At 50.7% G+C, this 16,135-nt stretch overlaps 1 protein-coding gene across 8 annotated transcripts in view; it reads right to left on the reverse strand.

Annotated features, from left to right (window-relative positions):
- JARID2 (jumonji and AT-rich interaction domain containing 2) overlaps positions 1 to 16,135 on the reverse strand; it is a 228,932-nt gene that overhangs the window by 18,497 nt on the left and 194,300 nt on the right. For all 8 annotated transcript variants that reach the window (XM_061147590.1, XM_061147586.1, XM_061147589.1 and 5 more), the window contains 2 exons: positions 5,380 to 5,615; positions 9 to 1,047 (listed from right to left, as the gene is read on the reverse strand). In XM_061147590.1, the coding sequence (XP_061003573.1) occupies positions 9 to 1,047; positions 5,380 to 5,615 (1,275 nt within the window). The remainder of the gene's footprint in view (positions 1 to 8; positions 1,048 to 5,379; positions 5,616 to 16,135) is intronic.

Genomic DNA, 16,135 nt, shown 5'->3' on the forward strand with positions numbered 1-16,135 from the left:
GGCCTTACCTATGAGTGGGAGCTCGTCCATGGTGATGCCCTGAGATCTGAGGTGCTTCTTGATGCAGGCCAGCCGCTGCACGTTGGGGCCCCAGCGCCGGCCCAGCTTGTGGATGTGCTGGATCTGCGTGACGAAGCGCATCTCGTCGTTGAGCTTGCACTCCGGCCGCCAGTCCGGGGGCGGGATCACCCTGCACATGCCGTACTTCTCCACCTGAGGGCGCACCGACTCGATGTAGACGAGTGGGTCGTGGAACTCCTTGGCCGACGGCCGCAGCACGGGGATCTCGTCCATGGCCGCCCACCCGGCCCTGCTGGCCCCCTTCTCGGCCTTGGCCGCCCCCTCGTGCGGCCGGGGCAGGGGCTCCGATTGCGAGGTAGAACGATTTTCACAGGGGGCGCCGCCGTCAGGCTTGCCGTGTGCTTGTCTGCCCGGCGGGCCCTTGCCGGCCGCGGCCCGCTTGGGCCGGTTCCTCTCCAGGCTCCGCTCGGGCGCCTCCTTCTTCCCGGGGCCCCCGAGCGGCGCCTTCTCGGCGGGGCCCGGGGCCGCCTTCCTGCCGGGGCCCTCGGCGGCACTGCCCGCGGCCCCCTTCATCTTCTTGGGGGGCGACTGCGGTTTGTCGGCTGGGGGTGCTTCCTCCAGCCTCCGCTTGGAGTTCCGGAGCCCCTCCCGCAGCTGCCGCGCCCCCACCTCCTTAGTGCACGACTTTGGGTTCAACCTGCCACTGACCTTGAGGCCATTGACGGCGGGCCCGGTGGACTTGGACGCCCCCCCGAGGGATAGCACCTGTTTGCGGGTTTTTGCATTGCTACTTTCAGTTTTCCCTGAGATTGTGTGGTTGACAGCGGAACTGGGCTTGTGGTGATGGGGTTTGGTTTCCTTGACCAGTTCTCTCTTGGCTTTGGTGTATGTGACAGTCCCCTTCGTCACCGTTGCAGTGTACTTCACAGTTTTGGACGGTGAAGGTCTGACTTCGCGCATCTTTTTGGCACTGGTTGCACTTGTACCCAGAGATGACATTCGGGTGACTCCATTGACCTTAGAAACCTGGAGGCGGCAGGAGGAGCAGAGAGCAATCAGTGTCTGTGCACAGGGGACCCCGGCCCCAGGCCACACTCAACAGCCGCGCCTGCTGGTGAGAGGAGGGGGCACGGGGGTCCCAGCAAAGGCATGCAAACCACATAGTCTATTTCCCAGTGAGGGCCCTCCACATTATCTGCCAATCACCCAACACAAGTCAGTAACAGGTCAATGACAGCAACACCATCACAAGGCTGTGCTGCTAAGGGGACAGGTGCACACGTGTGCACGCACACACACCCCTGTTCCAAGAAAAGACATGGTTACACACCCACACACATCCCTGTTTCAAGAAAAGATGGTTGTTCTTTTTCTCTGCTCCATATATTTCAGCATGATCTGCCCACAGGACTGTAAAAATCCACACTAAATAAGAGTGAAATAAAAAATGCCAGAGGAAGAAAAGAACAAGCACGCTCATGGGGCTCAGATGCCCACACCCAGAAGGGCACCTGCCAGCAGTGGGCACCTGTGTGTCACCCTTGACTCGTCTGTCACCTGGCGCCTCACTGGACGCCCCTCACGTCTCTGAGGCCCCAGCCCCTTCTGCACGGGAGGCTGCCACCTCCCGCCTCTGTAAATGTCGACTCTGGGAACTGGGTAGACGGTCAGTCGCTCTTCACCACTGTCTTACAGCCTGGACACCATGCTAATTTTGTGACACACACAAGCCTCCCTCATTTATAAAGGGGAGCCAGGGAGTGACAAGGGGAGACACCCAAAAAGCACTAATTTCCGAAGAATGAGGACAGGCCCACAAGAGCCGCCGCCGCTGGGCTAGACTGGGGGGCGGGGAATGACACCTCGTCACCCAGCTCTGCAGGAAGTGGGGTGCTGGCCCACTGCTGCCCCCCGGCACTGTAGCTCAGGTTACCCCAGGTGCACAGACACACAGCTGTCCTCGGTTCAACCAGAATTCAACTGCCATGCTCCCATCTCCCACTAGAGGGAGCCACCGAGTCGAGTGGCTCTGCCCAGGCTCTGAGCGCAGCAAAGGAGCCTGAGGGGAAACACTGCTGCCTGGGGATGTGGATGGACCTCAAAATTCAACTTAAAAAGCACATGAGCCTAAATGAACAGAATCCGCTGGATGGGCAGCAGAGTTACGGGCGGAAGGGCAGGCCTGCTGGCATGGCGGGCCCCTAGCAATCAGTGAGCAGAGGGACGAGGCTGACGCATCCCCGTCAGGCCCCGAGGTCTCCACAGCACCGGCGCCCTCCTAAGGCCCCCCAGCTAAGTCACACATCCCCGGGGACAAAGAGCAACCCGGACTCCCCGCAGGTCCTGACGAAGACCTTAGACGTTCTTCCAGCCAAGGTGAGCCTCTCACATCTCTCTTTGGACGCTTGTTTATCGTTTTCCAGAATATTAAAGAATACTCCTCATTCTCTGGTCTGAAAAGCTCAACTTTCTCACTCCATCTTACTTGGTTAAGATTTTTCGCAACCGCCATACACGTGACCGTGAGCACATGAGCGTGACCTCTAGGACCTTTCCTAGAGGCGCCACAGCTCAGCAGTCCCTCCGCCCTGCCCTCGCAAGCAGGTTCTCTCCTTCCCGTGACGGCCCGCCTCAGCGCCCAGACGAGAACACCGAGCGACACGCTGGGCGCAGCTCACCAACCACAGCGGCTGCATCCTGGCTTCCCACCCACACCCCACTGGATGCAAACCCCTCCTCACCACGCCTGGAAACCATTTCCAAACCCCATCCAGGTGTAAGAACCGTTGTTTCTTCATCCTAAATTCGTTCCCGTCTCGCTGCACACCACGTAAGCACTACTCTGAAGAGATGCTCCTTCCTCAAACATCTACTACACGTCCAAGTCATCAGCCTGGAGCAGTTCCAGGGCTGTTACACACGCCTGTGCCACCTGGCACACCTGGCACCTTTGGGAGAATAGGAGCCAGAAGGCTGACGAGGCCCCGCACCCTGAGTTCTCATGCTCCGAGCCCCGGGGAGGACGCTCAGGAAGGCAGGCACCCACCCAGCACACGCGAGCCCCGGGGCCGTCCACAGCAGAGTGAGCTCTCGGGGCCCAGGGGCCGGCAGGCAGCGGCACCCCACGCAGGGGTCCCCCACCCCGTCACCTGCATTTCATACACTCCTGATCTTTTCTTTCAGGCCGACAAAAAAAATTAACCATATCTGAGATTACAGATCCGAGTATTCTCCCGGCCTCCGTATTTTATGCAGTTGAAAAGATGAAAGGTCAGATTCTAATCACTTGCGCCAGGCTGTTACAAAGGAATCTACAATTGGCTTCTAGTTACCCTTTTTTCCCTCCCCCCAGAGTACTTAACTAATGGGATTTGATGGTATCAAAATCACCCTTTCATGTCCCACAATGTCGCTGGGAGGAGCTGGCATCACTGGCTCCAAATGAACAACAGGGCCCAGGCAGGTTAACCATTACAGCCTAAGTCTCGGTGAAGGTCACGCTCAGAGCCCAGCTAGAACTGGGAGTCCTGGCTCATCCCACCCGGGGCATTTGACAGGGGAGGGAGGGCAGGAGACGCCCTTCCTACAAGACCTGGACCCGCAAACCAGCCAGGCCCCTGCAGTCACGCAGATGACAGTGTCTGCCCTACCTAGGTCTCTCACCTGCTTCCAGGTGGACAGCCTGCTGTGGAGCAGGGGCTGAGGCCACCCCAAGGCAGGGGGTGCCTTCTGCTCCCTCAATTCTCACCTCCAACTGCAGAACCCCCTCTTGTTCAGTGGTAAAGGGAAACCCTGAACTTAGGGGTAGGGTAGGCGCTGGGGTTGAGGATGAGTCTGGACCAACCGAGATGGGGGGTAACTCAACCTAGCCTCTTGAGTCTGAAAGTGAGAGAAAGATATTCAATCCACCCTGAGATTTCTGCTCCCTAGATGGGTCCCTGTCCACTCTGGATCCCTTCAGAATTGTTCTCTTTCATAAGCAAAGATCTAGACGAAGTTCTGCACAAGGACCAGTCTGGACAACAGCTTTGGAAAAGGAATGAGGACTCAAGACACCAAACGGACAGTGTGTCCTGCACTTTACATTCTGAAAACTGGGAATCCAGCTTGGAAAGGCCAATTCCATGCTCAAGTGTTCTCATGAGGAAAACTGAGGTTTGTGTTGCAGGAACTTCAGTGGGCAATATGCAAAGCCCACTTGCTTAATCTCAAGGTAACATGTCAAAGCATGAAGTGGCGATCTCAGGACCGTGGAAACATAAACACGAGGATGCCTGCCTCATCCACCCCAACTGACAACTGAGTAATGTTTGACAGCTCGTGGTGAAGACTAATAATACTCGTGCGTGCACACAGTCCTCTGTATGTGCATGAACAGCCACACGTTTGGAGACAACAGTTCCTGACACTGTCAAGAATGAAAAAGACCACAGGGAAGGAACAATTCAGCAGGAGGAGGAATTCCAACCCTCACACAACAAGGAGCATCTTTTAGTCACTCCACGCACTGCCTGCCAGGGAATCTCCAGTCCACCCACATCACTAAGGGCAACCATAACTGTATGTGATACAATTCCCGGGGAGGCAAGCTCACCAATGCGGTGACAACAGGAGCAGAGGGGTTAACGAGATGCAGGTGCCTGTCTCGCTGCGCCGCCAGGCCCCTCTCATCCCTACTGTCACCCTCCCAGGTCCTGAGAAATCTCATCCGAGGGCGAGAACAGGCGCCCCCACCGGATCGGGGGTCTGGATCTCACCCTGGAATCTGCTGGGGGGTGGGGGTGAGGGGCAGGGAGGGCAGAGCATGTGCGGCCTCGGGGCGAGGGACGGGGAGAATGTCCCCCACGGCCACACCCCATCTCATCACCATCTGCAGGCCACTCAGAAGTCCTGCCACAAGCTGCCAACATGTCCACCAGGGACAGTTCACATCCAGGCCGGCTGCAGACCTGTTTCAACGCAACATGTGGCTCCCAGTCTCACCTGAGGACCCCCGGGCTCCCCTGGTGCGGGGCAGGGTTAATGGGGGGACGTCCTCTCGCTGCCCTTCCAGGACACCCCAGCACACAAGGGTGGCGGCCCCGGCAGCACCCTCTGGGGAGACACGACTACAGCAACGCCCCCCTCCTTCGTCTTCACCCAAGGAGAGGCGCGGGCACTGGCCGCCCGTCCAGGTCACGGTTCTCTCACCTCTGAGCATCCCTTCCTGCTTCCTGAGCCCTGGAAATATGCCGTGCTTCGGGCCACTCCTCACATTCCCCTTCAGTGAGTTTGGTGAAACGGGGAGGTGGCCTCGGGCGGGAGGGCTGACACCTCTGGGCCAGGCCTTGGTCCCTGGACGGCAGGGCCGATCCTCACCTGTTTCCGTAAGTCCTGAGCCGACCGATGCAGAGGGGGGTGGTGGTGGTGAGCGGTGAGCCCCTTGGCCGAGGAGCCCGCGGGGGGGGCGGTGGGGGGTTGGCTCGCGGACGCCTGCTCTCTCCGGGCGTCAGCCCGCGCATCGCTGTGCTTCTCCTTCGCCGGAGTGGCCTCTTTGCTTTTGTGTTTCTGAACAGGGTCCTTCTCCCGGGACGACCTGCTGGAACCATTGAAAACTGGAAAGGAAGGAGGAAGAACAGAGTCAGGATGCAGCCTGCTGCCGGGTACCCCAAACCCCTGCAGACAGGAGGAGAGAGAAAAGGAAGACACGCTGGACAAACATCACATCTCACAGGCTCTCAAGACCCAACCTCCAGACAAAATGACCACAAAGGAGAGGAATAATCCTAAACACAGAGAAACCCAAAGAAAAGTTATCAATGCAGCTTAGGAATTAGGAGCTTTGGTTGAAACAATTGGAAAATCCATTTTTTTTAAAACCGCTATAAAAAAGTAAGCATACACACAAATATACAGTAGCCCTTAGAGTATCAACGTCACACCTTAAACAAAAAGGGAAGAATTAAAACGAAAAAACCAGCTGGTCACATTCCAAGAGCATGACCACCTCACGCATGAAGACAGAAGGTCCAGAGTTTAAAGTAAGGCGTGTGAGGCTGCAGATCTGGCTGGCGGACACGGGTCAGGATGCAGCTGCTTCACCGACCCCTTGGTGACCAGAGAAGAGGGGGAGCAGGGCTCGGGAGCCCTTTCTACTCCAGGGGTCACAACCCCTACCAGTATGAAGTGCTTGCTCTCAGCCCAGGGACCGCAGTCAAGCCAAGCAGTTACTCAGCCTCTGAACGCAAAGGGACCAGACCTGCCCTCAAGCCCATTTCACAGAGGACGCCATCGGAAGGTCTGGCTGCGAAGCCCACCTCCCTGACAGCCAGGTGGCGCTCAGAGCCAGCTCCCCACGTGCCCGCTGCACCTCCCACCCTCAGGGAGCGGAGACGAGCTCGGGGTCTTTACAGGCAACGCCATGGTGACACTGCCCTGAGTCTTCTCCTCTGCTCACAGCTGGGACTCCACTCCTGGACAGACTTGTGCGTGGCCTGCCGGGCCCCATGGGCTCTGGGCGAACAGCTGGGGAAGCCAGTGGGCCCTACTGGCTCCCATTTTAAATAGGCTCCTGGAGCACTTCCCGACAGAAGTGGCCTGGAAAGGTCACTGTGTCCCCCTGCCCATCAAGCACCTGCACGTCAAGGCTGCCTTGCCGCATTCCACCAGAAAGCACCACAGGACCAGGCAACTGTAAAGAGAAAACCCCTCCTCCTCTGAGCTGAAACTTTTTTCTGAAGCTTAAAGACATGGAAGTTCAACACACAGGGCCACGAGACAACATCTGTCTTCTGAGATGCCCTTCTCAGGGCCCTGAATGCTTTCTTCGTCACCCCCATTTGTATAAGCATCCTTTACATTTATGACTCAGATTGCAGATAGTTTCCTCTTATTTGCTTTTTCCATCTGTTATGTTGCTAAATTGGCTAACCCACTTTTTAAACTTTCTTTGCTTAGAAAGTCCTTCCTATATTTTCAGTTGGTAAGATAATCCTTGAAGTTTTCTAATTGTTTTCTGATTTGATTTAGATTTGCATCTTTAGTGCATGTGTTATTACACTGTACATGGCATAATTAAAAGATTCACGTTTCCTGTACCTGGACTGGATATAAACCCTGATCTCCCCCACCCCCAGCGACCACACACTCTAACTAGGCTTTCAACCCAAAAGCCCACGTGACACATCAAAACACGGCATACGACCCAAGCTGTGCAAGGCTCTGTCCGACAGTCTCAGTTTCAGAAAAATGGAGAGCTTCGAAATAGCTGGCGTTTATTCTAAGTGAAAGTAACTACACGTTGTTGGAATCCATCCATCAGACCCAAGCTGGCAGTATCTGCACTTGCTTTCCAGACAAATTAGAAGCAACACCCATAAGAAGTCATACGTCAACGTGAGTAAAAAGCAAGCCAAGGAGCATGAATCCAGGCAATTCTTGACCGTTCACCAATAAGGCAGTGAGCACATTCTTTATTGAAAAACAGTATAGAAGTTTCATCTTTCTTTTTAATCTTAAATATTTCATATTTTTCTGAGCTTTGTTATTGCCACAAAGATGAGCAGTCTGCTATTACAGAAGTACCAGTTCTAGAATTGACTTCTCCAGTTATAAAAATTTTGGTTACAAAAATTTATTCTGGGTATGACAAAACCCACTGGGAAAAAAAAATAATAATAATAAAAATTAAAAAAGAAAAACAAAAACAAAAACAAACAAACAAACAAAAAAAATTTATTCTGGGGGTTGGTTCCTTTTCACAAGGCTTTATGAGCCGTTCAACTCCCAGCCCTACCATGTGGGCAAACTGTGTGGATCCTCGGTTTCCTCACAGAGGCTGGGGACCACATGCTCCTGAATGGAAACTGTCTGGGAAGACCTACCTGCTGCTTCTGTAAAACGTCCATCTTGGGTTACTACACTCAGATTGGGACAAGACCTCTTCCTGCCTCCCTGATGACGCAGAACGGGCTTCAACAAAGCCCAACAGCAAGCCCAAGCAGACCTCCTGCAACCTTCAACTGGACCCTGGCTGCCTCCCACTGCCTCCCAATAACCATTTCATGGGCAAACAGAAGTGGTGCCAATGTCCTGTCCAAGCAAGGAGAAATAAAATGCTGAAACCGTAGCCCACATTTTCCAGCAGCTTAATGAATGGCTTGACCCTTGGGGGTCAATGGCTTGACCCTTTCATGGGATCTCCTAGGTCAAAAAATATTTTCATAATTATACTGAAAGTATTTACCTTTTTCACTGTGTTGGTATTTCAATGATGGTGATGGCTAATGATAGATCAGCCATCAGGGAAATGCAAATCAAAATGACCATGAACCACCACTTCACATCCCCTAGGAAGGCTGTGCTCACAAAGACTTTAGAGCTGGTGAGGACGAAGAGTGAACCCTGATTCCCTGCAGGTAGGGACACAGACTGCTGCAGCCACTCTGGAAAATGGTCTGGAAGTTCCTCAAATCAGAGTTACCATATGACCCAGCAACTCCACTCCCAGATATGAGCGTAAGAGGAACGAAAAGTAAGTCCACATACAAACGTGCATACAAATGGTCAGAGCAGAAGTATTAATAAGGAACACTGGGAAAAAAATCTGAAGGTTCATCAACTGGTATTTAGCTAAACAAAACAAGGTGTTATACATCTGTAAAAAGGAACTGTGTACTGACACATGCTCCAGCACGGGCGAAATCTTGGGAGACATTATGGGAGGTGAAAGAAAGGCCACCTATTGCAGGATTCCATTCATACGAAATGACCAAACCTGAGAGACAGAAAGTAGGGGCTTCCCTGGTGGTCCAGTGGTAAAGAATCAGCCTGTAGTAGACACGGGTTCGATCCCCGCTCAGGAGTGATCCCACGTGCCTAGGAACAACTAAGCCTGTGAGCCACACCTGCTGAGCCTGGGCTCCGCCACGAGAAGGCCCTGCAATGGGAAGTCCACGCACCACGACGAGTGCCTGCCCTGAGCACGCGAGAGAAGCCTGTGCGGCAACGCAGACCCAGACAGTCACATGATGAACAGACAGAGTTATTTTAGAAAGGTATGTTCGCAGCTGCCCGGAGCTGGGGAGGGGTAGGGAGATGGGAATGACTCCTAATGGGTACAGTTTTTTCAGGGTGAAAGCGATGAGAATGTTCGAGTTGACTGTGGTGATGGCCGCACAGCTCGTGAAAATGCTAAAAACTACTAAACTGTTCACTGTGGTTCGATTTTATGATACGTAAATTACATCTCTATAAAACTGTAAAAAATATAAACAGCAGCACCGAGTGGCCACACTTGACACATCAATGCAGCGGCAGCGAAGCGCGCGGGTGAGCACTGCGCTCTTCATCACCCGCGACGAGCAGCTGGAAAAGTCCACTTCAGAGAGTGGTGACAGAATGGTCCACAGCATTAAATCTCAACTCTCGAGTACATACACACTCTGTGCGACAAAACGGAGCCACACACGGAGGCACTTCTCCTTAACGTCAGTGTGACGACTGTTTCTAGGGAAAAGCACTTCTGAGAGTAAGCTGCAAGCTAGCTGTGTTTTTTCATGGTATGCTATTTTTATTTGAAAGGACAACCGAGATAGTTATTTGTCAGCTATTTTCTCAAAAACGAATAAAGTGAGCCTGTCAAGGATAAAGTAACTAACAGTTTTTGCTGCCAATGATAGAATTCATGACTTCAGGCAAAAATGACAATTTTGGAAAACCTGTATCTGCCACCATGAGTCTGAAAGCCTCTCAAAACTTAAAGACTTTCCCAATGACTTCAGTACAGAGGGGAGATTCTTCGATACAGCCTACCAGAAGGTGCCGACAACTGGAAGGGGTGGCTAACCCAGTGAACCGTTAGTTTCAAATGATTGATATAAGACATTATAAAACTGTATGGGTAAGACAGCCATTCAAGGTGGAAGGAAAACCAATGGATGTTAACCTAACAGTGCACAAAAAGTTCACCGATACGGGTTCAGATTACAACTGACCTTGAAGAAACTACCATTGGTTGGGTCTGGGTGTGAAATCAAAGAATAAGACTATCACAAAGGCACCTCCCTCTTCAAACCACCTCTTTGTCTGAAACTGATTTTCTTGTATACGACTGAATGCAGAAGCGGACTTAAGAATGTATCTGTCATCATTTAAGTCAGACATTAAACAGATTTGCAAAAAAAGTCAAATGAGGTAACTCCCCTCACCTACAACTTTCAGGTGTGGAATGTAGTCCCTCCCTTTCTTTACATGAAAATTTTATTTGTATCAACATGGAATGCGTGTGTGTTATTTTCAAAGAGGTAAATATTTCTAAATCACCTCAGTTTTAGTTTTAATATGGTAAATATCAATAAATACAATCCACAAGATAAAAGCCTTCTGCGGTCCCCACGATGGTTGTTAAGAGTAGAAACAGGTCCTGAGACCAAGAGGCCTGAAACCGGAAAGACTGGATCGTCTTTCCCCTGGTGATCAGCTACACTGTGGTTTTCTGAAGCTCTGATGGCCCTTGAACTCACATGTACAGCCACGCATCCCCCCAAAAGCTCAGACTCCAAAATCACATTAGTGTTAGTCACACAGTCGTGTCCAACTCTTTGCAAGCCCACGAGGCTCCTCTGTCCGTGGAATTTTCTGGGGCAAAAAAACTGCAGTGGGTAGCAGATCCCCTTCTCCAGGGGATCTTCCCGACCCAGGGATGGAATCTGGGTCTCAAGCACTGCAGATTCTTTACTGTCTGAACCACCAGAGAAGCCCCCAGGATCCAAAATGATGCTACCTAAATTTGAATCCAGAGAAATCATTTGCTAACTACCTGACCATGGACTGGTTTCCTGTCTAAGCCTCAGTTTCCCAACTGACTATTTATCTCATAAGGTTGCTTGGAGGATTCAGGGAGAAAACAGTCATCTAGAGGGGATCTCAGAGGGAGCAGTGGGCAGGCATTAGTTTGCAGCGATGACCACACCACAATGGAGTCAATGGCCAGGGGGCAGCGGAGCCCCAGTGCACACGCACAGCTGGTGACTCCACTCCAAGTGAACCGCGGGGTGAGGCCAGTTCCTAGACGGAGACTTCAAGAACTCAGAATGGCACTATGGTTAGCCAGCACCCTCTCTCTGAGATTCAGGGGCGAGGGGCACAGATTGCTTACTGGCCTTACACCTGTATCTGAAACAGAAGGCATGGCTCTGTTTCTGTTCCAACACCCCCCCCCCCCCCGGGAGCTCTGACACCACTGGCACCAAAACTGCCTCCCCGGGAGTGGGGAGAGGGGCCTCCGATCACAGCAGGAAGGAGAGAGGCACGTGCCTTAAACATCGTAACTGACCGGGTGCAGCGCGCGCCACAGCTCGGGCTTCTGCTGAAGGCCATTCTGACCAGATGATTGGGAAAGGGGAAGGTGTTCAAAAATCTCGAAAATAAAAAATTCAGCAACATTAACTTTGATCTGCAACAAAGGGAGAGTTTTTGAAGAAACCCACTTTCTGTAACCACTGTGCTATTTTAGAGCAACTGTCCATCCAAATGGCAAACGCAGCCAAAAAGTCAACTGAAGTATTACTGGGGGTAGTGGGGGATTGCTGCTGGATGATGGTGCCTCAGACGAGGTGTATTTTGTCATTGGCAGCTCATTAATTTTAAATGTCGTGGGAACCTGCAGTTTTACTCCTCCAAGTAATTATCTTTTGTCTTAACTTGTAAGATTCTCCAGAAGAGGAAAGGAAAAAATACCCACTCTCACAGGAAAAGCTTAAACCCTGTGAACATGAGACAGAAAGTTCAATGTACAGAGGACCCATGCACACTGCCTTCAATTAAAAGGAATAATTGGAATAATTACTTTAAGGAGAGAAAAAAAATGTTTATCACCAGGAACGGTATTAGGAAATTATGTTGTATACTCAGATACAAACAGCTCTGCATTAATGAACAAATATATTGATTTGTATACACACATTCTGAAAGTTAAATAGCCTGTAGCAAGGGTTTCCATACCACAGCAAGCAAAACCTTTAAATCCAAAGGCTGGTATTCTGAGTGAGGGTCACTTCAGGTCCAAGGAGGTAAAATTTGCTCCCAATGGGGGATGAAAAAAAAATGGGCAAGAGAAGTCACTACAGAAACAGTTTCAGTAGCAAACTTCAATCGTGTGAAAGGTGGAAAGCCATCCTTTCCAAGGAGGACCTCACGTCTGAGGAGGACCTGGGACCTCCAGAAGGTTTGTACTAAACCATGTTCCCCCATCTGACTCTGTCCACATAGTCAGATCCTGACAAGATTGCCAGGGGATCCTCCAGGCCTTTAAAACCCTCACTCCATACACAAGCTGGACCAGACCAGCTGGTTGTGACTTCCAGCTGCCAGATGCACAAACACATCTGTGCCTCCATTCTCAGAAGGACAAGCCAGTGCCTCTGTTATCTACCCTTCAGGAATCACTAAAGTACTAAAAAGTCCATGAAACGCTATCCATTCTTCAGAGAAAGGAGCTGTGCAAATATAAGAAAGTTAATCTTTTTAAAAGCTCCTGCCATAAGACAAGGCTCCCACTTGAAGAGAGTCCTTCCTTGTAAGCAGAGTGCAGCCCCAATCATCGTAATTACTGGCACCAGCAAAGGCCCTTCATCTGAAAACCAGGAAGTTTTTTCTTCTATCAGGTGAGCAAGATAAAGGACCCCTTGAATGGCATCTGGCCAAAGTTCTATGACACCCTGCAATGACCCAGTGTCTAACCTTCACCCTGAAGAAGAAACACAGACAAAAAGCCATTACTGAAAGCTGGGCAGGAAGGTCTGCCAGCAGACACATGACACATACGAGGAAAGAAACAGCAGAAGGTCGAAGATGGGACTAACCCCCAAATTACGTAAAATAAGACTTGTTCCCTGTGTCAACCCCAAAACAAGCCGAAAGGACAAAAGAGAGAAAGAAAAAAGAATCGTTATAAATAGAGAAGACTATGTTATGGAAAGGAAAAGAGGAACATGCCAAGTTTCTGACCGGGAGCCAGATATTTAAATTTAAGCTTCATGTCATTACAAGGCGTCCGGACTCAGGGAAGGCAGGCCCCATCAATCGGTTGGCATCGGATCCTTGTTACTGTACAAAAGCCGCACTTGCTCCCTGGAGCCAGTTCAACTTTGAGTCACTATTGTCTGAAAACAATGGAATGTGTCTGCCAACCTGTGCCAACAGTTCAAAAGGATTTTAATGCTGGCTGTGTGAGTGCTGCAACCCGGTTTGCCCTGGGCCAAAACAGCTCCACTGACTTAGCTGGAGCAGTCATGTGTCAAGCTGGAGAGCGAGAATGCGTAGGTCGGCTCCGGCTCCATCAGGATCTCGCTGGGCCTGGGAGCCCCCAGCAACAGCTGGAACCTACAGCAGTCCACGTGCACCCCGATCTGGTATCACAAGCAAGTTCTGCTGGTTTACCTGGTGCTCTGAAAGCCCTCTGGAATTTCCACCCAGTGAAATTCTACCACTTTGGCTACACTGTGTAACAGGAAAAAGAAACCTGTTGAAAAGAATCTTTAAAGCCAATCAGATTTTCTTCTCTCTATAAGAACTTGAAGTCATGGAATGCTTTTTCAATCAAAACTTGGCTACCAGCATACCAAGATATAGAAATGTGACTACACTGTGGGCAATAATGTAATATACCCAACAGAGTTGGATAGATTTGCCAATTAAACATGTTCCTTACACAGGATCCTAATAACTGCAGAAACCAAAGTCTGAAAAGAGCGGATGACCTTTATGATAATATAAAGGTCAAGGCATCAGAAAGACCAATCATCAGGATGAATGGCTTCTGTCATTGAAAAATGCTTTACTGGCCCACTTGGCCCCCAAAGGAGCCGAGCAAAGGACAAGATGGATGGCCGGATGGTAACTGATCCTGCCTGTCCCCACATCAGCTGGCTCAAGGCGACTGCGTTTTCCAACATGCCACAGAGGGGCCAGAGGACACCCGGGCGGAGGACCCGTTGAGAGGAGGGGCAGTGGGCCGAGACGGGTCTCACGCTTTCTCACCCTCAAGAGAACCAAGACACAGCACAGAGCCATGGGATATACTCCAGCAGGGGACAAGCAATAACTCTGAAGAGCAAATGAATAAAGTGCTTTTTGCAGCCTGGGGTTTCCTAAAGCCCTACATTCAAGGAGATGAATTCTGAAAGGTCAACCACTTCTGAAGTCAATGGCAAGACCTCTGGCCCACCTCTGGACCTAAACAAGGAATCTCAAGGTTTTGCTGTGAATGGAAAGTAAGTGTGCACAAAAGTCAAATTGGAAAGCATTCCATACACATGATCAACTCTACACGTTATAAAAGAATGGATAAAAATGCAAAATAAAAAGATTAGTACAGAAAACCAAATACAGCAGTATCTCTATCATAGTAAAGACTGTTTTCAATTTCGCCAAATAAAGTCTGTGCATCTGCCTTTGTCCCATACACACTTCCACTCACCCCCCAGCCAGGAAAGAAATGGCAGGAGAGAAAAGGACATCCTAGATGTGCACTTTAAAATCTCTGGGAACAGCATAATTCCCACCTGACTGAAGCATGCCCTTGAGACAGGCCAGATGAATGTAGCTGGAAATATTAAATACTGAGCAGTTGGGTGAACAGCTCAGCAACTCAATTTACAATGTGTGTGATACAAGCACAACCCAGCCAAGTATGAACAACCAAACTGATTAAAGATTTTGAAAATCTAATAGGCTACCTTAATTTCTTCAGCACTGCAGAGTATTACAGTTCTTTGGAAAAGTCATGGGACCTGAGGCCAGGAACAAAATGGTAGCCAGACCCCATTTCTGAAAACCTACCAAGTGCCGGGCGCTATGCTAAACGCATCCGTCACTCACTCAGTCCTAACAGACACTTGTTTCTCTTTAGTGAGCCACTCTCCACATAGCATGTGATCCATTCATTCAACGTGCACCATCCAGTAGGCTCTGGCATATTCACACTTGTGCAACCACCGTCACAGTTTAAGTTTAAAGTCCCCATCACCCCAAAATGAAACCCCACCCCTGCCTGTCCTGAACCCGAATGGAAAAAGTCAGGTGCTCTCTGCATTTTACAAACGGGGAAACTGGGGCCTAAAGAGATTAAACCACTGGATCATGACACCTGGTCTGGAAGGTGGACTCGAGCCAGAAGCTTCTCTTCCACCACCGGACCCATCTCCCCAGTCATCCATCTCTGAAATCTGCCCGAGCCTCCCACCACAGAGCAGGGGCCCTGCCATCCCCAGGAAGAGACATCTGCATGATAAATAAATAGGCGCAAGAGAGGCCCTCAGCGGGCAGGCGTGCCCCCAAGGGTCTGCATGGACCCACAGGGCAAACGCTGAAGGAAAACAAGAAACGAGGGAGAGCTGATCACCCTGGTGGACGCTTCAGCAGGGTCTGTCTACCACACATGGAGCAGCTCCTGGTGCTGAGGTTGGACATGACTCACACTCAGCACTCACAGTCCCTCTGGGGTGACTCAATGGTGACAGTCCCTTTGGGGCAGCCCTCACCGTGTGCCAGGTACCTGAAACATACTAACTTCCTGAGATTCTCTTATCAACTACAAGGCTATTTCTAGACTTCCAGATCTTACAATCACATGAGGCATTAACAGCCAATATGGTGCTCTCTACCAGAGAGAAATACAACCTACACTGACTCATTTACCCTTCACAAAAACCTATGAAAAAGCATGCCTACTACCCCTTTAAAGATAAGAAAACTACAACTGCCTCAAGTAGTGACCACATCTGGGCCAACAAGCATCAGCGTCCTGCTCTCAGCCACTAGGCCAAGTGGCCCCAGATGAGAGAGGAGCAGAGGGTTAACAACATACTTACCACTCTGCACTCCTGCTCTTAAAGAACAGGCTTCCAACCCATACTCCAACTCAAGAGATTCACTTGCCCCAACTGGGAGGGGGGAAAAAAAAAATCAAGCTGCAGGAGGTTTAAAAAAAAGGTGAAGAGGATATTCCACAAAAGCATCAGTTAAAGAAAAAAAGCTCTTCTCAGCTGGACAGTGTCACCTGTGGCACAGGGAAGGACCCTGGTCCTGCACATACAGCCCACCCCTCCAGCACCCAGAGGGGCCGAATACACCT

This window comes from Dama dama, chromosome 7 (genome assembly GCF_033118175.1).
Source record: "Dama dama isolate Ldn47 chromosome 7, ASM3311817v1, whole genome shotgun sequence".
In the NCBI taxonomy this organism is placed as follows: domain Eukaryota; kingdom Metazoa; phylum Chordata; class Mammalia; order Artiodactyla; family Cervidae; genus Dama; species Dama dama.